This window comes from Artemia sp. Qi Xiang Cuo, chromosome 7, assembly GCF_049724085.1.
Source record: "Artemia sp. Qi Xiang Cuo chromosome 7, ASM4972408v1, whole genome shotgun sequence".
In the NCBI taxonomy this organism is placed as follows: domain Eukaryota; kingdom Metazoa; phylum Arthropoda; class Branchiopoda; order Anostraca; family Artemiidae; genus Artemia; species Artemia sp. Qi Xiang Cuo.
This window is the reverse complement of record NC_142800.1, coordinates 12,368,841-12,393,628: the sequence shown is the minus strand read 5'-3', so window position 1 is coordinate 12,393,628 and position 24,788 is coordinate 12,368,841. Positions and strand designations below refer to the sequence as shown.

Here is a 24,788-nt window from a genome sequence, read left to right as displayed (position 1 = left end):
ACTTTTTCAACATCATTTAAATGTATTTCTCACTTCCTTATTTTTACACATTGTTTAGGGTCATCTTGTTTCCCGGGGTGACATCAGTTCCTATCCCCTGTCTTCCCTGATGGCACCAACGGTGGGTAATGTTCCTGTTAAAATCCTTAAAAGAATGTAAAGCAAAGCTTTGGCAAATAGGCGTTTTTTCAAGGAATTTCAACTTCATTCTAATGGATTTTGTTTAGAAAATAGCCACAATGGGTAAATTATAAGAACAATTTTGTAATTGTTGAAAAACCATAGATCTATCAAGAATTCATGGGAGGGACAGGAGTCCTCAGACACCCGACTGCGAATGTATAGGTAGAGCAGTATACACCTTTTTCAGTCGAAAAAAGTGTAACTTGCCTGACAAATGCTCAAAATAAAGTACATTTGGTATTAATCAGAAGTCAGTACCGTCATTTCCCGAAAAAGTATTTTGCGTTCAAACCCAAAATATCTTTTATAAACTACTACTACCACTACTACTAACAACTCACCGCAGCACCACGCCGCCTGAGGCCAACACAGCTACGCACGCTCCTCCTCCACCCCAATCTATTCAAAGCCTCCCTTTTTACACCCGCCCACCAAGTTCCCATTTCCTTTAAATCTTTCTTTATGACGTCCTCCCACCCCAGACAGGGACGTCCTGCTTTCCGTTTAGCCCTAGAAGGTTGGCCGAAAAGAACAATCTTCGGCAATCTATCATCCTTCATCCGCACAACGTGCCCTAGCCACCTCAACTTTTCTTTCATTATAGCCCTAGAGAATGGTATTGAACCACATTTTTCGTATAGCCTATTGTTTGAAATACAGTCAGTTAGCCAGGTACCCAGAAAAATCTTTAAATAATTTCTCTGGAAAACATCGAGAAAATTTTCTTCTGCTTTTCGGAGCGTCCATGCTTCAGAGCAATATTTGACCACTGTCATTACTGTAGCTTCTAATATTCTAATCTTGGTTTGCACACTTAGCTGCCCACCTGATCAATCTTTTCATTACCCAACGTCACCTTTTCATCTTCACTTATTCCTAGCCTTAAAGACTTAGTCTTTCTAACATTAATTTTCAAACCAATTCTAGCACCCTGAACTCGCAAAACCTCTAAAACTTCATTCATTTTGCTCACACTTTCATCTAGGATACTTAAATCATCAGCATAATCCAATTCCAGGAGACTTTTTCCTCCCCATTTGATTCCATGGTCTCCCATTGCCTTTCCTGTGCTCCTTAAAACAAAGTCCATGAAAATAATCCATACAAAGGGGGATAGAACACAACCCTGGTTAACTCCTGATTTAATACAAAACCAGCTGCTGACCTCACTTCCTACCTTAATCGCAGCAGTGTTATTCGCGTATATAGCACTAACCACTAATGTCTTTGTTTGGTATAACATACAAGGATAAAACTTTTATCATAGGTCTTCTATAAACGGAATCGAATGTTTGCTCTTAATCTATAAACGTGAGGACCAAAGGTGTTCGAAAACTCAAGCACTTCTCAATTATTAGCCTTAAAGTGAAAATTTGGTCGACACATCCTCTACCTTTTCTAAAACCGCACTACTCTTCTCTTAAAACTTTGTCTACGGCATCTCTCAGTCTAAAAAGTATCATATTACTCCGTAATTTACTACCTACAGAGACCAGACTAATGCCTAGATAATTACCACGCTCACTTTTATCACCTTTCTTCTACAGTGGTATGGGTAAGGTTTTAATAAAATCGCTAAGCACTTCCCCTTTTTCAAATATCACACTCTTAATCTTCAGTAACTTGTTTCTAACCTCAAAGCCACCATATTTAAGAAACTCATTTACCACCCTATCAGCACCTAGAGCCTTATTACTCTTTAATCCTTTTAGTACTGTTGCTAATTCCTCCTCACAAAATAAAATCTTCCTTCACATCCAAGGTATCACAAACTTTTTCATTTTCCTCCATATTTTTTCCTGCAACTCTATCTCGGTTAAGCAAATTCTCAAAATGTTCGGCCCATCTCTCTTTAGTTTTTTCCTTGTCGCTAATTGCGACCCTATTCCTATCTTTAAATGGGCCAAGTCCGGATTGACTACTCCCTCTCAATTTGTTAACGTGCCAGTACAATATTTTACTATTATGCCGTCTAGCTGCATCTTCCAGATCCTCGGCAATTTTATCCATGGCCTCCACTTCCCACCTCCTTAGTTCATATTTTAATGCTTTCTCCACTTTCTTTACATTTCTTTTGTTTTCATACGATCAATCACTCAGATAATTCTTGTACAAGTCCTTTCTTCTTTCAATTAATCATAAAGCTTTTTCACTAATTTTCTTAGCTGCAGTTCTAGCTTTCTTCTCTAATACACCTTCAGCAACTTCACAAATTATTTTTATAAAATTATTCCGACCATCTTCTACATTGTCAAATTTTAGACTCTCCAGTTTAGTATTTAACTCTTCGTGCAAAGTTTCCCTGAAATTCTCATCCTGGAGCCTACCAGCGTCATAACTTCCCAGAAGGTAGTTACCCTTCCGATATTTCAGCTTTAAATTAACCCTTAACACTACTAGATGGTGATGTTTACTTTTAACTTCAATAACGGCACTCCTGTATACCGTAGCATCTTGTATTGATCCTGCTAGTCTCCGGTTTAATATAACATAATCAATAGGGTTTTCTGGCTTACCATCAATTCAATGCCATTTTAACTTATCAGCCATTTTATGACCAAACATCGTATTGGTTATATCTAGATTGTTATACCTACAAAATTGCAAAAGTCTGTATCCATTACTGTATTCTTTTCCTACACCAAATTTACCTAGGCTGGGATACCATCTATCCCTATTTCTACCAACCGGGGCGTTAAAATCTCCCAGTAATAACATCAGATTTCAACCTGGGACCCTGTCTATTTGCACCTGTAACTGTAAGTAAAATTCATTTGAGTCACTAGCATCTCCGTCAGTCGGTTCTACAGGGGTGTGTACTACTATAACTGTTGCTCTGAACTTTTTAGTCATAAGATGAACAATTATCATTCAATTATTACCTTCCCAGCCCAAACAAGACTTAGCAGCTTCCTTATTCATTATGGTCTCTACTGCGTGTGTATGTACCCTATCCTTCCTGCCTGTGTGAACAAATTCTATATCACCTAATTTCATGCTTCCTACTCCTGGGATATGAGTTTCTGAAACTCCTAATAAATCCAGTTCGAATCGTCTGAATTCGTCAGTCAAAATGTCGATACGATAGTAATTTTTTAATGTCGTAACATTCCAAGTTCCGATTTTAATTTTCTTTAAGTCATTGAAATTATTTTCGCCTCAGGAAAAGCAATGATCCCAGATACCAGTGAAGGACGGGGATCACATATCTTCTCAAGTCTACACCGAAGTGCTTAAGCCGGCTTAGAACCGGACAGCAAGAATTCCCTGGGACCTGCATGAATGGAGGCTTTGTGCAATCCTGGGCCCATATTGGTCACAACATGGTTTTCAGCACTTGGCGATTCTCTTCTATCAACAAGAGTCGAAGTCCTGCACAGACAGTGTCAAGCTTATTACCTCCGACTCATTATATATTCATGCCTACAAATATTATGCTACTACGGGGAGGCAACCCATAATAGATAAATTAGCTAGGAAGAGGTTTTTCAGCCCAAAGACGCCCATCAAAACATACCAAACCCAGAAAAATTGTCCATTAATCAGAATCCCGTGCGAATGTTGTGTCGTTTACTAGGCTATAATTTCCTCGAGGGGCGCCACTCCTCAAGAGGGAATAGAGTTGACCGCAAGGTGCCCAGTCTTGCAGGTACCTCGAAAAGGTCGAGGCAGCCCTTTGCAGAGGCCGTTGTCCATTGATCTGGATCTTACGCCCTACCACAGTTGTCCTCCTATAGAGGATCCTCCCGCGATGGTGTTCTGCATCACCATGCAATTTAACCCATTACTGGGAGAAGGTTTGTAACTCATGGGACTTGTGGACAAATAAGTGGGCCCTTTTGAGTGTATACTCGAGTGGCCTTTTTCCTCTTCCGCTTGCAAGTATGATCCCGGGCGAGGGCGCCCGATTCTATCATGGACCCCAGGGACAAGGTCCCCCCTTGGTCCGTACCTCCTATAGAGGTACCCTACATATCTATAGGGCGTCCCCTCTCACCACCTGAGGAAATGTTGAATGACCGAGGGAAGGCCTTAAATAGGAAAATGAGATAAATTAAAAGTGTTATGTTTCCTTTAAACATGCAAAATGGTATAGTTCTTTGTGTAACCTGTTAGTCATCAAATTATTATAGAGACCTAGGAACAAAGTTATACAGAAGACTTTTTGGTTTTATTGTTTAATATAACTCAACATTAGCTTGAAAAACCAACGTTTAGCCAAATTTATTGGTGTACTTCAACATTAGCTTGTACAACTATTACAAGAACTAATGTAGGCCTAAAACAAATGTCTAGCCTGTTTTATTGATTTACTTCAACATTAGCTTGTAAAACTAATGTAAAAACTAATGTCATAATCGCTTTTTATAAACTCTTAGTCATAATCGCTTTAAACTGATTCGAATAAACCATATTTATTATCTATTTATGTTAATTCTAGCGGCAGGTACAAACGTCCGAAAAAGGAAGTTTCATTCCTATAAACAAAGGTTTTGCTTTTTTTTACTGCTTTTTAACATTTTTATTTTTATCGATATACTGTTCTGAAACAATTAATAATAGGTACCGTAATAGCGCTGCCTAATTAAAGATAAAATGTAATTTTTAAAATGTTACTATAAGATTAAATGTTAGCTAAAAGGGATAATTTCGTAAATCACAATGGCCTGCCATAACAAAAACAAATTTGAAGAAATAAAGATCAAGAATGGGTTGGCCAACAAAAATACTGGACAAAATTAGCAAACATTTCAGTAAGAAAACTGACTCTCTTCTTCAGCGTTATCAGAGAAATTAGAAGAAAATGCAAAAAGAATGTGGATAAGACAAATGGGATAAACCCAACAGCACGGAAAAGAAAAAAAAACAAATAAAAGCCAAAAGTGGGAGAATTAAAAACCAAATAACGCGAAAAAAAATTCTATTCATTATCTGTATTTCTTTACATCTATTTTTGTTTTAATTACTTTAAAACATCCTTAATTTTACCTTCTTCTAAGATAGATCATTAACCCATTAGAAATCCTTACTTTTTCTTACTTGACGGAATAGACAGAAATGATTCCTCTTTTTTACGTTTTTGGCTCTTTATAGATTCTGTGTCCAGATTACTGTCAGATGCTTCACTATCCGACTGAGAGCGTCCAACTATTTTCCGTATACCTTCCATCATTCCTAAAATAAAATGGATAAAAATTACAGTAAGAAACGCCTTTTTTTACACCATAATTGATAATAAAACAGCAATTAAACCTCCACTTAATGATAGCCGAACAAAAATAAACTCTTCTGCTTACTTTCAGAATACGTCCCGCACCTTTCAGCGTATTTGCCCCCCCTGCAAAAAAAACACTTAAAACGATTACGCTTATTAAACGTTAACGCTATAAATCGTCTATTAAACATAAACTATGTATAAATTTTCAAAACATATTTTTTTTTTTTTACATAGCAGTAGTCAAAGAATACGGGAGTTTTCTAATCGGTTGTTCAGATAAGGCTGTTCTCTCTCAGCCGTTTAATCTTTACAGCTGAAGTTTAACTAGGACTTATCTGAAAGCATTTTAGAGTGCAAAAATGTAGCAAAGAATTTCTTAGCTTACAGTTTGAACTTAACTGAAAGTCCTTAACTAAAAGTTTTACCTGAATTATTCGTCTGCTTATCAAGATTTTCTTCTTTGTTTTTCAAGACTTTCTTCTTTGTTTTTCAAGATTTTCTTCTTAGTTTTTCAAGATTTTCTTCTTTGTTTTTCAAGACTTTCTTCTTTGTTTTTCAAAATTTTCTTCTTTGTTTTCTAAGATTTTCTTCTTTGTTTTTCTATTAGTCAATTTTAATTAGCATTGATTTTGTTCTAATTTAAACACCAACATTAACCGGACAATAGCGCCCGGGTTTCCTAATACTTATTCAAACCCGATGACGTCTCTTTAGTAGGAAGATGGACAATTTGAAAAGTTAAAATGAAACAAAAAAAGCGGAAAATTACTGATACTAAATTGGCCATATTTGACGAATGCATGAGTGAGTTAAGGGTGTTTTAATCTGAAGCAGCGATTAAGACATTTCAAAACAGCTGTTACAGAATTCATTTTCTATAAACGTGATCTGGCCTCTCTAAGAGTACGTTTGATATTTAACTCTGAATTACTCTGAGGAGCTTTCAAACTTTGAGGTGTAAAATGTAAAAAAAAAAAAAACGAGTTACGGGTTCAAAATACTGAGCAGGAGGACTAGATCTAGACAAAGATAAAACAGCAAAGGCCACTACAGTAACGTGACAGCAACAGCTAGCCCAGGATTCTAAATTAAATATCAAAATTTCATTATTATTGAATATAGATTATTGCTAGAAGATAATACAGAGGCCCTCATTAACCAGAGAAACAAACCTTATAAGTAAAAATTATCTTATTTAGTAAAAAACTAAATTAATTATAATTTTGAACCAAATAAAATTTAAGATTTTTTAAAGTAATAGGATAGAAGTAACTTTACCAATAAGATTATGTCTTATTCACAAGTCTAGCATAATACCCCTGTTTAACTCACGCCCAATTCACTGAGCTGAGACAAAAACATATAATACGAGGTTCCGGGAGGTTTAAGGTTCCAGGGATGTAACCCATTTTTGTACATGTCTAGCATATTACCTCTGTTTGACTCATAGGCCTACTCAATTGACTAGGCTGAGACACTAACATGTAATAACTATACACGTAAATATATATTTACTTGAGAAGGATCCACTTCGTCTTTTCTTCTTTCCAGTTGATAAATTTTCTCGGCTTCGTCCACGACGTTCAACTTTTGCACTAAAACGCTGAGGAAAGATACGTGGCAAAATACAATCCGGCAGCATTCCCAAGACGGCACTATTCTTTATTAAAAGCTGCAAATAAGATAGACCGTATATATGCCGTGCATGTCCGTATTCATGGTCGAAATTCATAAAAAAATGACGAGATTATAAACTGTCATTTTAAAAATATCCAGTGATGAATCTATACTTTTGACGTCTTAAAAATAATCAGAAATGTGTGAAATCTTAAGAGTTGCGTTAATACAGCTGGTTATGAATGGCACATCAAAAACTGTCAATCTACACATCTATCCAGACGAAAATTTTACAAATGATGAAGCTTTGTAATTGGTTGGCCAAGCAGTTAAAAGAAGTTTGAAACCTCAAACTCCAAAAATGGGAAAATGAAGAGAACAAACTCGTTTGTATCATAAAAAAAACAGCAGCTAGCATTACACAGCAAAATCAAAAAGGTTAAACATAAACTTAAACTAGAATAGTATTATGTTTTGGTGCAGTGGGTTTGATCTCAGCTCGGTAATACGGGACCCAGAGTTCGAACTCGGCTGAAGCAACACAGGACAGGGCCGACGCAAGGACCTTATTTGTCAAGAAGCGTCGTTAATCCAATACATACATACTTACATAAATATTAACTAGCATATATTTGGCATAGTAACCTAGTTCTAACTATTGTATAATCAAGGAAAATTTAAATTGGTAGATTCTACTTTCATTGTAATTCGGACTGGATCTTTAATTGAAATAAAATCTTAGTAGGTTAAAGAAATGTTTCGGGTGATTCTGGGTTTACCAGGCAACAGTGCACAGTCAATTCTCCTGTTAAGCCTATGTGTTGCAACACGAAACAATTTAATTACCTTATTTGAATCGTTTACTTACTTAATCCTCATGCCGGGGTGGCGTTGAGTGCGCCGTAAGCCTTCTCCATGTGGGGCGGTCTGCGGCAAGGGCCTATGTATCAGACAACAAAATTCCTGCTTGGTCCAGGGAATTCCCGAGACTATCGCTCCACTGGAACTTGGGTCTTCCTCTTGGACGCTTCCAGCCATTACTGGTTGGTTCAAAGTCGTAAAGAATCCAAGCCCGAGTGTCGGTAAGCAATCACAAAAAATGTCCAGGCCAACGAAGTGTCGGCTTGGCAACCAGAAGTGACAAAGGTGACTGGAAGGTCATACCTTCTAGGTGGTTGTTGCTGACGAAGTCTGTCCATCGGATTCCCTCGATTGTCCACAGCCACTTGGATTGAAGAGTGTTGAGGCGGCACTGGACAGCTGCAGTTGCAGTCCTGGTTCCAGCTCCATATAGCAGGATCGAATGGACTGAACCTCCAAGGATCTTCATCTTGGTGGCTCGTTTGATCATTGGCTTCTTCCAAACATGGCTCAGTCTACCGAAGATGGTAGAGGCCTTGGCCGTGCGGGCAGCAATTTCAAGGTCGACGCAGCCATCTGATGATATGATAAAGCCAAGATAAGTGAAGCGGTCAACCACTTCGATTTGATTTCCGGTGAGCAAGTAACTAAAATTGTCGGCGTCAGACTTTGGCCGTACTATTTCAACAAGTAACCTTAGGAAATGGTTATTAATAAAGCTAAAATTAAAGTTGAGCATACAATTGAGTTTGTTGAGCTATAAAAGTTGAACATTCGAAAAAATTGGAACTCACATCCGTAAGTTCCTGGGCCAAGAAGAACCCAATACCAACCACCCAACAACTCACCGCAGCACCAAGCCGCCTGAGGCCAACACAGCCACTCACCATCCTCCTCCATCCCAATCTTTTTAAAGCCTCCCTCTTTACACTCTCTCAGGAAGTTCCTATTTCCCTTAAAGCTTTCTTTATGACATTCTAATCTTGGTTTTTCATCTTCACTTATATGAAGATTTTCATCTTCACATCTTCCCTTCACTTATCTTCACTTAGCGACTTAGTCTTCTTTAACATTAATTTTCAAACCTATTCAAGCAGCCTAAACTCGCAAAAAAAAGCACACGTTTATTTACCATTTAAAAATATGCTGTGTTTAAAATACTATTTCAGTTTGTTGACTTATTAGTCTTGAATAGTATAGTCTATGTTAAAATACTATGAAAAAGTGTTATGTCTCATTCTACGGGTAGAAGATTTGGCAAGCTACTAGAGGTCTGTTGAGAGACCGCCCTCTAGTAACATTAGTTTTCAACGACTTATATTCAACCTTTGTAAGTATTTTCGAAGGCCGCACTGCCTTTCATGACATACAAATAACTTTCCACATAGGGATAAATCCTTTGATTAGACAGTGAACACAATGATAAAAACTTTCGATCACATACACAGTGATCATCATCAGCATATAAACTCATCTGCTATTATTTACATCTACTAATACTACTAACAACTCAACGCAGCACCAAGCCTCCTCTTCAATCCCAATCCATTCAAAGCCCCCCTCTTTACACCCTACCAGGAAGTTCCCATTTCCCTTAAATCTTTCTTTATGACATCCTTCCACACCAACCATGGACGACCCGCTTTCCACTATGAACGTGCCCTCGCCATCCCAAACTTTCTCTCATTATAACCCTAAAAAGCGGAATTTAACCATGCTTTTCGTACAATCTACTGTTTGAAATACGGTCAGTCAGTCGAGTACTCAAAACAACCCGTATGCAATTTCTATAAAGAACATCTAGCAAATCTTCATCCGCTTTTCGGAGCACCCATGTTTTAGAGCCATATTTGATCACTGTCATCACTGGACCTTCCAATATTCTAATCTTGATTTGCAGACTTACCTTCCTATTCTTCCAAACTATTTAAAATGTGAAAGAACACCTTAGGCCTTGGCTATTCTACTTTTAACATCTTCACTGCTCCCAACGTCTTTACTAAAAATACTACAAAGATAAGTGAAGCTGTCCACCTGATAAATCTTTTCGTTACCCAACGTCACCTTTTCATCGCCAGTTATTCATAGCCTTAGCGACTTAGTCTTCTAAACATTAATTTTCAAACCTATTCTAGAACCCTGAACTCGCAAAACCTCTAAAAGATCATTCACCGTATTTGATCACTGTAGCTTCCAATATTCTAATTTTGGTTCGCAAACTTATCTTCAAATTCTTCCAGACGTTTTTTAAACTCAGAAAAAACACTTTGGCCTTGGTTACTCTACTTTTAATATCTTCACTACATCTACCTTCTTGACTAATAAGACTTCCAAGGTAAGTAAAGCTGTCCACTTGATTGATCTTTTCCTAACCAATCCCTTTTCATCTTCATTTATTCCTACCTTAGCGACTTAATCTTCTTAACATTAATTTTCAAACCTAGCACCCTGAACTCACAAAACCTCTAAAAGCTCATACATTTTGTTCACACTTTCATCTAGGATGCTTAAATCATCAGCATAAGCTATGCCCAAGAAAGTTTTTTCTCTCCATTTGATTCCGTCTTTTCCCGTTGCCTTTCCTGTGCTCCTTAAGACAAAGTCCATCAAAATGATCCACATAAAGAGGGATAGAAGACAACCCTATTTAACTATGAAACCAGCTGCTAACCTCATTTCCTACCTTACCCACAGCAGTATTATTCTCGTACATAGCACTAACCACTTTAATGTTTTTGTCTGGTATACCATACAAGGATACCGAATTGAACACTTGCTCATAATCTATAAAACTGAGGACCAAAGGTATTTGATAACTCAGGCGCTTTTCAGTTATTAGCCTAAGAGTGAAAATTTGGTCAGCATATCCTCTACCTTTTCTAAAACCGCACTGTTCTTCTCTTACCACTTTGTCTACATAATATTCAGGCTGGGGCATGGGTCTTCCATTACTTGAGCTTACATACTTGAACCTACAAGCTCTTGGGCCAAAAAGACCCCAATGCAAAAGAAAACATAAATTGGTTCACCCAAAAATAGCGCCGAAAATCTTTTCCAAACGGCTTGGAGCTTTCACCCGTAGGTCTTTCGACCAAAAGGAACCTAATATAAAAAAAACGTAAGTTTAGGGGCTCAGGGCGCGGGCCTCCTGAAAATGGTGTCCAAAAATAGACCAAAAAATTTATCTTTCGATCAGCTTTAACCATCAGGTTAAAGCTGGTTCCCCCTTTAACTGCTCCCTTAGCTGGTTCCTTGGGCCAAAGCTCACATTTGGGTCGGGTCTGAAGAGGGTTTTATTTCTATTTACAATTTTTTGTTTTATTCAAAATCCATGTTTTGTATCTACAATTTTATAATTGCAATAATGTTTGGAAAATAGAACACAAAACTGTATTTGCCAAAATATTACACCCTAAATCATTAATAAAATATAAAGGCCCAAAATATTATGTTCTTCATAACTCAATCTAACTTTTTTTTAGACTTATTAACGTTTCATAAATTTCGTAATCTATGTCGTTTCATCCCAGTTACAACAGTTATATACTAATTTAAGATTATTAACCCATTAGACAACCTGTCTTTTTCAGGTAAGCCCTACTCTGAAACTTTAAGTCAGTTTAAGTTTAATAAAGCCATGGTTAGATGTTTTTCCTTTTTTTCAAACAATGTCTCTTTTTTCTCTGTCAGATGCTAAAAAAAAAAATTACCACTTCTGGCTGTTTTGGAGTATTTGGGTATTTTTTACAGTTAAATGCTCGTTAAACAATGTTACTTTTTTTACTCGCCTGTAAAGTCTATTTTTTTTATCTTAATGTCTTTAAATTACCGTGGCGTAATAAGTGACTTTAGAGAAAAAGGGATATACCTCGATAACATCTTTATGTGTAAGAAGTCTAGGGTTTTGAGCGTTAGGATTTCTTCTTTGCGATTTTGAAATTTCCGGCAATGGCATAAGGGAAGGTACCATGATAATAGCCAAATTCGAAACGTTCATCATATTGATACTGCTTGACGCAGCAACAACATCTAACACCTGAAAGATAATATAAACAGAATTTTTAAAGAGTTAGAGCAAGGATTTTTCTATATTTTAACAACAATGTCCAGAATATGGTTATGCCCCACTCACTTGGAGATATTAATCACCATACTCTTAAACTCTATGCACAGAAGAAACATAGGTGGTCTTATTTTGCGGCAGAAGTGTGGGGGGATAAGAAGGGTTATTTGGTAAGTATGAGAGACAGGTTATCTCTTGGGGGATAAGGAAGAAACTAGGTCAGGTTAGGCAGCAAAATGGCCCCTACTACTATTTTCCAACGTACGAAAGTTCGATTGGTTAACTCCTCCCAGCCCGCCAATGAGTACTCTAACTAGGACGAAAAAAGAGTTTGTAAACTGGATTATATTCAGTCCATCGAGAAAATAAATAAATGTATAAAAAAATGTCATTAAAAGACATCTTAGTGAATGGGACTGAACCAAAGTGCTCTTTTTCTGTACGTTTATGATGGATTTTATATGTGAGTTTGTGTGTTTGATATTATGCCACGGCCCTTGTTGTTTTTTTTTACACAAACAAATTATTATTAAAAAATTATTATTCAGAAAACTGCATCCAGATATATATAAACAATAAGCAAGATTGGGTTACACACATTCAGTAGGCATCCCCAAATCAAGAGCTCCTTAGTGCAAATATTTGAATTTGCAGAAAAAAAAACTATATAATAGAAGCAAAAGAATATAATGAAAGCTTTTTTTGTGTCCACTTTTTTACGAGTACCAGAGCAAAAAAAAAAAAAAAAAAAAAAAAAAAAACAAACAAACAAACAAGTACAATAAAGAAGCCAAAACAAAAGTGACTTTTTTGCGCAACCAATATCGACTATCACTGCTTAAAGATCAAATCCTCAATAGTATAATATGTCAGCAATTAATACTGACAAGTTACATATACACTTGCTCAATGTTCATAGTTACAAACTTTTCTATGTAGTCAATATATAATATTCAAACATTGGCTCTTCAATCTTAGTATCGTTTGTAAAATTCGTAATCTTTGTCGTTTCATCCCAGTTACAACAGCTATATACTAATTTAAGGATTATTAACTGCATTTTATTGCAATAATATTATTATTTTATTTATTTTATTTTTTTTTGTTATATTTATTGCATTACTATTGTTAGTAATAGGTCGGTTGTATACGCAGCTCTAGATGGCTTGTTAGGGATTGGATGTCTATGAATTAGACCCCGACGCCAATTTATACGCGGTACGCCGCTGCTACAAGATGCGCCGTCGAGAAAAATTTCGGCGGCACACTGGCACCATCAGCACGCCGCTGGTCTGCCTATATGTTTGCCTTATGTTTTTGCAGTGATTTGTTGATTTCGGTGTGCTAAATAAGTTTGTAAAAGTCTACTGACATTGATTTCTAATAAGAAATCGGGAACAAGAGCTTACAGACAGAGTAGGCAATGACGTATTTAAGGGAAAAGTGGAGGGAACGATTTTCTTAAAGAGCTTACTCTCTCTAGAAGAAGCCCTCTTGATTTCTTGCAGCATAGTTTGGTAATTTATTTGTGGCCCATAACAATAAAGATTTTCCCCTTTACAAATCTTATTTGGCTGTTTACGATTATTACGATTATTCACGTTCATAATCTTTTAATTACGATTATTCACGTCAGATACATTTCACGTCGTAAGCCGTAATGTGTCATTCCCTCGGTTTTTCTATCCATGTGCTCTAATTTTCAGTGTATTTCGTTGCAACATTTTCGACTTTTTTTAAATTTTAATCTTGGGATTAATTATTATCAGTTTCCGTCTTTCAAATGACTCAGTTTGCCGCGAAGCAACTGAAAATTGAGGGGGGGGATAATATCTTAAATCGTTATTTTTGTTTTAAAACGCACATGAAAACTATTCTAAGTTAAGATTATTTCTAAGAAGTCGTGAGTTGAAAGTATATTCTTGAATTCTTGCAACCAATGACATATTTTGCTTATTTTATTTTATCGCTCACTGTTCAGCTTTGGCGAATTTTTTTTTTTTTTAAATAGGCCTGGCAGTAAATTCGGTAAGCAAATAACTTACTTTAGGTCAGAAACTGATTTTACATTCTTAGTTTAAAATAGGTTGATTTGACGAAACTACGATGAAAAATTTTGAGAATACTTAGTTGCAAGGATGATCTATAGGCATATTAAAAAGAAACCGCTACCGAAAAGAATAGACATGTCAGCAGAAAACAAATATGGAGAGATATAATTTTCTACATTAGCTTCTATATCATTTGTTAAATAAAAACCATTCTGGTCTGAGAGTAGATCTCAATTTAAAACGATTTTAAAGTGGTTACTTTAAATAAATGTAAAATACCTGGCAAATGTAACACAAGGTGGCAAGTGCAGTCAAATTTGAGATCATCAGACAGCTCAATTGCATCGCTTCAACTTTCTTCTCTTTTAGCTGAGAACAACTAAAAAAAATCATCTCATTAGAGCCATTCAGTGAAGAAAATATAAAATTCACTAAAGTTTTTTTGTATTATAAAAACAAATGTTTAATTATTCAATTAGTTGCTACGCAAAAAAACGGCCATTTGCAATAAAGTATCCATGACATAACAGTCGTACCGTAAAGGCCTTTCGAAGTAAAGCTTGGAAACGGGCTCAGCCACACTAGGAGAATTAGGATTCTGCTCTGAGATATCTGACGACATATACAGCATCTTAGGCACCAAGGTTGACCCTCCCCCATCCACCTCTCCTGAAAAAAGTCTAAACTCTAATCAAAATCATGAATCAAATAATGTATTCGCTGTACCAAACACTTCCTCAGAGTTTCAGACCAAGATTGCAAATGCGATTTCAATTCAGAGCAAACCTTAAAAATATCATTCCTTTTCCAATCCTTTTCCTTTGTTTTACCAAAGGAATTATTATATTTTATATAATATATTATAATATATATTATAATTATATTATTATGTTATATATTATAATATATATTATAATATATTATAATATATATTATATTATATATATTATAATATATTATATTTTATCACTTTGTTTTAAAGCCAACTGTTTTCAGAAAAATACAATTTGGTGATATGTAAGCTACTAAGGACAACACCAAATAAAACTCGTTAAAAGGAAAAACAAAAATATGAAAAATATCAAGCTGTCAAGCAAAAATATAAAGCTTATCAAGCAGTTCGTGGTAACAAACTGTAGGTAAGGAGCGAATCGCCCCAATAGTATCTGGAACTCTAAAAACGGAACTTTGATTAAAGTAAATACATAAAAAGAATTGGCTTTTCATGCTGATTCCAAATATATAAAATTCATGGAGTTTAATGATACCCATCAAAGCTAAAAGAGTGAGAAAATTTGCCTGATTTCCGGAGAAGTGATCAAACACCCGCAAGAAGTCAAGCGATCTCGATGAAAATCACACCATAAGATTCAGCATATCAGAGAATCCAACTGTAGAGATTTCAAGCTCATATCTATAAAACATGACATTTCATATTTTTCGCACGAAGATATATCACTGATGCATGTTGATTCGTTTTTCCAGAGGTGATTGTATCAAACCAATGGTCCAAGAAGATCGGGAGAGGGTTCATTCGAACGGAGATCAGAAGTTCAAGTGCCCTTTTAAGTGGCTAAGAATATTGGAGGGCAACTAGCCCCCCTCCACAATCCTTCTTTCCCCAAAGCCATCCAATTAAAACTTTTAGATAGCCATTCGATTCAGCATAATTGAAAAGTCCTATTCCTATGCCGTTGGGGATGATATAGACCCCATAGTCCCTATGGAAAGAGCTGTAAGTGACGCAATTTTCCCATTGTTTACACATAGTATTCGTTCTCTGCTTATTACCTTTGCGCTACAGTTTGCCTTTTTGTCACAATTCTTTAAGAAAGACGACTCAAACACAAGAGCCGTTGAATTTGAATGAGAAGTACTTTTGAAGAAGTTTAAGACTTTAGTGTAAAGAGTGAGACCTGATGAGGGGAAGTCCCAAGCATATACGGATTAATTTCTATTCGTTTTAAGTTTTAATTTTGCTCCTTATTTTCAGTTATAAAAACTTTTTTTTATTTAATTTTAGTAACACTCACTTGAATCATTAATTATTAGAGAAACATATTGTTCCTAATTACTAGTTTAATTACAATTAGGGACATTAGTGTTCCTAATTTTGTGCCAGAGGGGAATAACTATTCGAAAAAAAAAGTTGCATTATTTTACTATCAACATATTCGTATATAAAAATACAATACAGGTGTGGGTGGCGGTTCTCCACGTCATCTATGGATCTCTAATTGATGTTTTTTGGCGGGGAAAATCCTGATTTAAAAAATAAACAAGGAGAACCAAAGTAAAAGTAAATCCAAAAGGCCTAAAAATACCACTGATTATACTACACAAACTAACTAATCAAATGAGTGATTATATGTTAAAGCTAGACTAAATTAGGCAGCACAACAATTCTTTTTTTTAAACAGGCAATGATACCCTTTCTTGTAGCTTTCCTTTTTTCAAACAGACTTATCTTCATTATCTTTTTAAAGATCTATAGCAAGGGTTCCCATCCGGCGGGTCGAGATCCCCAAGGGAGCCTAGGAACTCCAAGGCAACTTGCTGTTTTGGAGCTTGCCAGTGAACTGTGCTTAACTGAGAAGGATTCCTATAGAAAAGTTTTGCTTTGCTTTCAACTGATTTGGAAGAACATTAAAGACCCCAACATAAAAAAAGTCGAGAGGTAACAAACGTTAAATTGTGGGTACTAGATAAAGTTCGTGATTCCGAATATATTGCTTGAATATTTTTTTAAACTGGCGGTGGCAACGAATGGGGTGCAAAAAAGGGCCACCTTACGTTTTTTTGCCGTCCAGATGCATGTGACGATGACGATTTCAGCAAGAAGAAAAAGAAGAACAGTTAAACGAATATTTCGTCTGTATCACAACAAGGCGTATTCATCCTTGAAAAGGGGAAAGAAATTAAACGATAATAATTTTTAAAAGTATCACCCTTGATTTCGAAAGGACATAAAGCGGCAAAATCAAAACAAAATATACAACAGCTACTCCATGTAAAAAACAAGAAGTTTATTCGGCCTTCCTCTGCCAATACCTAGTATTTATATTTTTCAAGTTTTCGAAAAAGGCGAAAATTAGTGATTTTCGTATTATTTTTCAAACAGGAAAAATAGATGAAGATACAGAATTTCATTTATAGATTTTCCAAAGTCCAATTTTCTTCCTATCTTTCCCACTTTTTTTTGCTGAATGTTGATAGTAGGTTTTGCCATTCTCGTACGTCTTTTCTAGTACAATGACAACCATGAATGGGCTCAGGCCCTAACATCAATTAATGTCTATAGGGTTTGACTCTTAAAAAGGACACTAGAGCTTTCAGTTTCCATTCGAATGACCCCTCTCCTGCGTTTCTATGACCACCTCTTCTATTCGAAGTTGGATGGAGGGGGGAATAATTCATTAAAGACACATCACTTAGCACCCCCCAAATGAGAGCGCTTTCAGAGCAAAAGTCTTATCTTGTATTCAGCGCAATCTCAAGGTGTTATTTTATGAAACTCTGAACTAATCACGTTTGACGCTTAAATGGGCTCGATCACTTTGAATTTTTAATCGAATGAGCCCTCTTTCAAGCTTCTATACCCTCCCCTTCTATACGAGATGGCCCCTACAAGGGGCGGTTGATGCTGTTTTTTGTACTGAATCTATGATACTTTCAGAGCTCAAACGACATATTGAAACAAACATTACGAACATATATAAAAAGACGTTGGGCTTTCTCAAACTAGATAATGCTGCCTAGAAGAAATGAAAATTTATTTCAACAAGGATTTTCACAAATAAAACAAAGCTGTAGTTCAGGTAGTATGTGAAATTACTGTGGAATCAAAAGCCCCAGTTAATTGCAGAAGCCCTCTTCAAATCGGCTTGTAAAACTAAAACGTGTTACATATCTTTGTCTAACACCACAATTCAGGGACGCATTTCAGACATGTCCATGGATGTAATGGAACATATTTTATCTGTAATAAAGGCATCTCCAAACTTGTCAATGAACTTGACGTGTCCGCTGAAGTTAGTTCCACGTTCCAAATTACAATTTTTCGCAAGATAAACTCCCTTGGAGAAGCTCAAAGAAGTTTCTGTTTTGAAAGAACTAAGAATTACAGCGAAAGGTAAAAATGTCATGGGAACGATGAGTTCATCTCTAAACTTTTCTTTTGAATTTAAAGAGTCCATTGATGGACTCTTCCAATTACAATTTTCCGTGAGCTATACTCACTTAGAGGAAATTAAAGATGAGTTTCCATTTTGAGAGAACTAAAAACTAGTATTAAGCATTCAAAGAGTAGGTTATTTATGACATCTTAGATCCGCGAAATAAGCCAAATTTGAAACTGAAAGGCAATAAAACCCACATTATTTGCATTGAAGATAATATCCTGCAATAACAATGGCCGAAAATAGACCAGCTCCTTCTCAAACCAACAATACCAAGGAAACAGCAATCATACCGAATATTTCACCTTTCACCAACGTACAACTCCATTACTTATATTCACTTAACTATCATTTATCAATTTACCAAACTCAGGCCATAGATATATAAAGGAAATAGGCAAAATTTGAGCAGAATGCTTCTTGTTTGTATTCAATTTGTACACAAAATTTTCTTTTACTTTCCTTTTTTTGTTCAAATGTTCTTTGTAGCATCATTATAAAGACGGTGGGTGAAGTGAAAATGTCAGAAGTAGAATAGATAAGGCCTAGGGCAAAAAGTTTGGAAGCTATAGCAATGACAGTGGTCAAGTAGGGTTCTGAAACCTGGGTGCTCCAAAAACGGAGGATATGCTAAATGTTTTCCAAAGAAATTGCCTGTGGATCGTTTTGGGCACCCGACTGACTGACCGTCTCTCAAACAGTAAGCTGTACAAAACATAAGGTCCAGTCCTGGTTTCTAGGGCTATAATGAGAGAAAGGATGAGGTGGCTGGGAAAGGTTTTGCAGATGAAGGATGACAGATTGCCAAAGATTGTCCTTTCCGCCAACCGCCTAGGGCTAAACGGAAAGCAGGTCGTCAGCGGCTGGGGTGGGAGGAGGTCGTAAAGAAAATTTAAGGAAAATGGGAAACACCTGGGAGAGTGTGAAGAGGGAGGCTTTGAATAGATTGGACTGGAGGAGGAGCATGCGTAGCTGTCGTGGACTCAGGTGGCTTGGTGCTGCGGTGAGTTATTAGTAGTTGTAGTAGATAATTCTCCATGGAGAATTTCTCCCGTGGAAAATCCCCCTCACGGGTATTTCCCCAAGAGAATTCCAAATCCACTAAAAGATTTCTCCCAGGAAATCTCCACGTGTAAAATTAAGTCACCAAATAGAAAAATAAAATGAATTTCTTATAGGAATTTTGGCCAATTCCCCTCGTGTAAAATTTCGCCTTGAAAGCTCACCCCCTGGAACTTTCATCCCAACGGAAAATTCTCCCCGTAGAAAATCCCCCCTCGCGAAAAATGTATATATACTTCTCATTAACAAATACTATATTTGAGCAATGGGCAAATTTCAAAACTTGCAGCACTTTCCCCGGGGGCTGTAAGGGTTCACATCATACCCAAAGATAGTCACTGGACCTTTCTACCATGCTGAATAAAATGGCTATCTCAAAATTTTGATCGGTCGCCTTTGGGGGAAAAGGGGGCGTGGGAGGGGGACTAATTGCCCTCCAATGTCTTTTTGGTCGCTTAAAAAGGGCACTAGGACTCTTAATTTCTTTTTAAACGAGCCCTCTTCGGATCTTCCAGGACCATTGGTTTGATACAATCAGCCCTGAGAAAAAAAAAAAAAAAAAAAAAAAAAAACAAATCTTTGCAGATGGGAACTTGAAACCTCTAAAATATGGCTGTATTATACGCTGAATCTGACGGTGCGATTTTCAATAAGATTCCATGACTTTTGGGGGATGTTTCCCCCCTTTTCGAAGACAAGGCAAACTTTCTCAGGCTCGTAACTTTTGATGGGTAAAATTAAACTCAATGAGTCTTATACATTTGGAATCAGTATAGAAAGCTAATTGTTTCGATGCATCTATAGTTACCATAATTCCATTTTTTAGAGTTTTGGTTACTATTGGGCCAAGTCTCTCCTCACTTACAGTTTGTTACCACAAACTGATTAAAAAAAAGAAGCTCAAATGAAGTTGAACGTTGATTTTGACTGTAGCTAGCTCCAAAATTTGATTAGATTTCCATTAGGAGTCGTTCCACTTCTAGCTAAATCTTAGCATTAATAAAATACTTTTTTTTTAGAGAGAATGGACTCAAAAGCCCTCTTACATAAATGCCTCCCTATGAATTAAAGAAAACTAAACACTGAAAACCATTACAATAAAAACAAAAGGAAATCGAGCGTACAAAGCCACAGGAAGCAGAATGTAGCTCCCTAATTAATTATCTAATTAAGCTTGCCTTAGTTTAACTCCAAAAAAGTTCAATTAAAATTGACCTTTGATACTTGTGAGCTTGGACCAGGACGGCTTCAATCCTTTCTTTCTTCAGCCTAATTTGCTTTTCAGTCTTAACATCACTCATCCAAGAAAAAATTCTTTCTGAGTCTGTGTTCGAATGCAGTAGGGACAGGGCCCTCTTGGCTATTTCTGCGATATCTGAAAAAACTCTTTCGTCACTGAAGTTTCTCGTTTCACGGTTTTTTCTCCACATCAAATGTGTAGTCATTCTGCTCAAGTCTTCCTTTCTGGAAGGCAGCTTATACCATCGGGAGTCAGTATCTGTTAAGTTTTTGCATAAGACTTGGAAATCCATTCACTGCTACACTTAGAGATGGAATACTTTTTCTTTTGGTCCCTGAAGCCATATTGGCATTTATAAACTTAATAGACTTCAAAAAGGATTACGGTCCTCATAAATTCTTCAACAATCTTTGGCTTCTCAGCTGTAGCAGAAGCAGTAACACATAGATGGACCAACTGGCAAATACATTTCAAAAGCATCAAGTTTGTTTTATTTTTAGATGTGATGTTATTTATATTTTCTTAGATTATGCTATGATTATGCTTGGATGCTTTTGTTTCCTAATTTTGCTACATTCAGCATAATTATGCTACATCTGGGAATACTGATAGCTTCAGAATCTAACTAAATCTATTAGGCGGGTCTGCCGTTCTTCTTCTATGTAGTGAGGCATACGGGCCACCATAGAGATCCTTTCACCTCCTAGGGATTGACTGTAGAACAGGTATTGTGGCTGGTACAGGCGTCCAGGGTCTAGCTGATTATCTTCTTCTTTAAGATTTTAACAATGCGTTTAAAGATTATAGATAAGGGAATTAGTGATTAATAACAGCCCAAAATGTTTTCTTGTATTTTTATACCCTGGCAACATTACTTTAAGATCTCAGTCATTTGCAGAAGATGAACATTCAAAGAAAATCAGCTCAATTTTTCGTCCGATTGATGGCAAAGTCGGCAGAGAGGAGGATGATATAGTGTTCAACTAAAAAGAATTTTATTTTTAAAAAGACGTCCAGCTTTTAGCCAAAAATAATTGTGGACAAGGCCCTAGACTGGGATGGAGAAAACCCAACATACCTAACATTCCACCTCATGGGCATACATAGCTTCTTCTCTAGGGGGGTGGGGGGGGGGGGGAACCGATTCTGTGATGAAGGCTGAAGTTATTTTGGCAGTTCACAAAACCTTACATTGCCAACAAATTCTGTCATACCTACGAAATCTTTATTACCAAAAATCATAAATCATCAATAAGCTTCAGTATTAATCAATCTTCTTGGATTAGAGCTAAATCTTTCCAGGACATTATGGATAATTACTTCCTGTTTGACTTTTATTCCATCCTCCCAGCAGTTTATTTCCAGCTTTTTCAACCATCTACCTTTTATCAACTGCTTTTTTAGCCATCTACCCTTTTTCAACTGCCTTTTCAACCATCTACTTTTTCAGCCATATCTAGTGAAAATTTGAAGCTCTAGGGGGGGGGCCGTGGTCCCTCGCTCCCGCCCCCCGTTCAGTACGCCTGTGTTCCAGCTCAAAGGAGGATCAGACTGCGAGGTATCTGCTGGATTATTTACTGGCAGATCTGCAGCGTCATTCGATTTGACACAGCGTAAAATAATGGCTTATCACTAATTGGGCTGATTCCTGTTTCACTGACTTATACATATAAACATAAATCACTAGACTAAACAAATAAATAAAATATCTGCTTGATTATTTTCTATGCCTCAAAGTATCCCGAACATTCCACCTCAAAGGAAAATCAGACTGCAAGGTATCTGCTGGATTATTTACTGGCAGATCTGCAGCGTCATTCGATTTGACACAGCGTAAAAAAGCGGCTTATCACTAATTGGGCCGATTCCTGTTTCACTGACTTATACATATAAACATAAATCACTAGACTAAACAAATAAATAAAATATCTGCTGGATTATTATCTATGCCTCAAAGTATCCCTATCATTCCACCTCAAAGGAAAATCAGACAGCAAGGTATCTGCTGGATTATTTACTGGCAGATCTGCAGCGTCATTCGATTTGACACAGCGTAAAAAAAGCGGCTTATCACTAATTGGGCCGATTCCTGTTTCACTGACTTATACATATAAAAATAAATCTCTAGAATAAACAGATAAATAAAATATTTGCTGGATTATTTACTGACAGATCTATCATTCCATTTGATACTGCATATATATATATATATATATATATATATATATATATATATATATATATATATATATATATATATATATATATATATATATCTAAACACGAATTGGGCAGACTCCTGGTTCAATGATTTATATTTGTCTATTAATTAAAGTGATCTACATGTGTTTAATACAAGGAATTATATATATTTTAATAACATATAAATATCTTTCCTGCTGTTTCTTTATATTTGCTTTTGCTTTGTTTATTTTGCTTGTCAGTGGTTTGTTGCGATGGGTTGTCAAAAAATAAATAAGTAAAATATCTGATGTATTCGATCTGCAGCATATTGCTCCTTAGCTTGCAGACAAATTTTGGAATAACCTCTGAATCCGGGGTAAAAGCTGTTAGCTAAGTCTCAGCATCAACCAAATCTCATTGTGAATGGGTTTTAAGTAATCTTACCTTATGAATATATCATGAAGACTTCGAGGTACGAGAGGTTCTGGTAATTCTCTGAAAAACTGTTTCAAAATGTTGGCAACATCAATAACATGTAATTCTTCATTTAAGCTCTCCCCATTATTCAATGCCAGCTGAAATAATAATAGTTAAACAACAATCATTACATAAATTATAGAAATTAAATCAATATCCATGGATGAAGGAGGATTATCAAAGAGAAATTGAGATATTACTTCCCTATAATTTTGCGATAAACTGAATTCATTGTCATCTTTAACACGTTTTCGTCAGTCAATCACATTATTACTTAAGGGTATTCCAGAACGAAAAGCCAATAATCTTCCCCTTTTAAAACGTGATTGGTTCTACTGCGTGAGATTTTAAACAAATAAAAAATATATAAATTCTTGAGTCACTGGATTCCTTACAAGTAAACTCTCTGTGGGAAGGCTGAGTTACAAATCGTATATTCAAGTGACCACATCAGACAAACGGTTTTTAAATATAACCTTACCATTTGCGAAGTAGGAGACAGTTGTGAAGAAGCAGTGACTGAGTTAAATTCGAAAAAAAAAAACTGGACAAAACTAGAAACAATCCAGAATGGCTCTCCAATTGTGTCAGGTTGCACCAACATACTTCAGAATAGCACATAAGAAAACTTGCTGGCGTGCCATCCATAAGCGAGAGAACATCCAAAGCAGTTGAATAGTGTTCAAAGAGAATAGCCACAGCAACAACGATTGACGATTCAAGCACCTCGAGATCAATACCTTGTTTAAATTATTTGCCATTGGAAGCCTAGTCAGCAGTGTCAAATTGGGATTGCAAATTGGATGGAGGGGGGGGGGGGTTCGTGGATAAGATAAAAAATCGAGATGAGTTTCCACATCCATGGAAGTTCTTCCTGCCAATGCTCAACCTTAACCTTATAGAAAAAATAAAGGAGAGCTTTGCTACTGACTTAAGATGAGCTGATTTAAGAAGAACAGGAAGCCATAGTGTTCAAACACAATTTGCATGTATATGTGGATGAGTAAACATCAAACCTACTACTGCAGTAATAATTCCTGATTCAGCCATATCAATTAAAAGCCCCTGCCACTTGAGTCCTCAATTTTGACAGCTGAGCTGGCCGCCATAACTGAATCATTAAACGCTGTCATTTCTGTATTTGAAAAAAGTGGCAATCTTCTCGAGTTGCAGACTGCTAGAAAAAGTACCAAAATTATGATTGTAATACCAGAAAACGAACAATTTGTGGGAGATAAGGAAGGTACTTGATATGATAACCAAACAGAATATCAAAGTGGCTTTCCAGCATATTCCAAGCCATTAAGCACTTTATAACACTGTACATTGTTGTTGCAGAGATAGCAAAGTCTATCAACCTACTCCAAACATTCAATCATACTTAAAGCTACAATAAGAAACCACCAGCCTTGTTAAAGCCACAACTCCTCCCAGCTCCAATGCCAATATTCAAAGACCTCAAATATAATCAGGAATATAAAAAAATAGCAGTAATACAGAAACAAGAAGAATATGGACAGAAAACGCACAGCAATTCAAACTGTATGCTCTATAGCTTAACTTTTAGAAACCTTGCAGCACCTCCTCTTTGAATACACAGCAAACCAAAAATCCATAGTCCAAAAGTATAAGCCTCCCTTAGACATTTAATGCT

At 36.3% G+C, this 24,788-nt stretch overlaps 1 protein-coding gene across 3 annotated transcripts in view; it reads right to left on the bottom strand.

Annotated features, from left to right (window-relative positions):
• Positions 1 to 24,788, bottom strand: part of LOC148949960 (uncharacterized) — an 82,844-nt gene that overhangs the window by 50,169 nt on the left and 7,887 nt on the right. For all 3 annotated transcript variants that reach the window (XM_089092030.1, XM_089092031.1, XM_089092032.1), the window contains exons 3-7: positions 23,102 to 23,232; positions 14,273 to 14,372; positions 11,748 to 11,915; positions 6,917 to 7,073; positions 5,214 to 5,358 (exon numbers count right to left, since the gene is read on the bottom strand). In XM_089092030.1, coding sequence (XP_088948156.1) covers positions 5,214 to 5,358; positions 6,917 to 7,073; positions 11,748 to 11,915; positions 14,273 to 14,372; positions 23,102 to 23,232 — 701 coding nt within the window. The remainder of the gene's footprint in view (positions 1 to 5,213; positions 5,359 to 6,916; positions 7,074 to 11,747; positions 11,916 to 14,272; positions 14,373 to 23,101; positions 23,233 to 24,788) is intronic.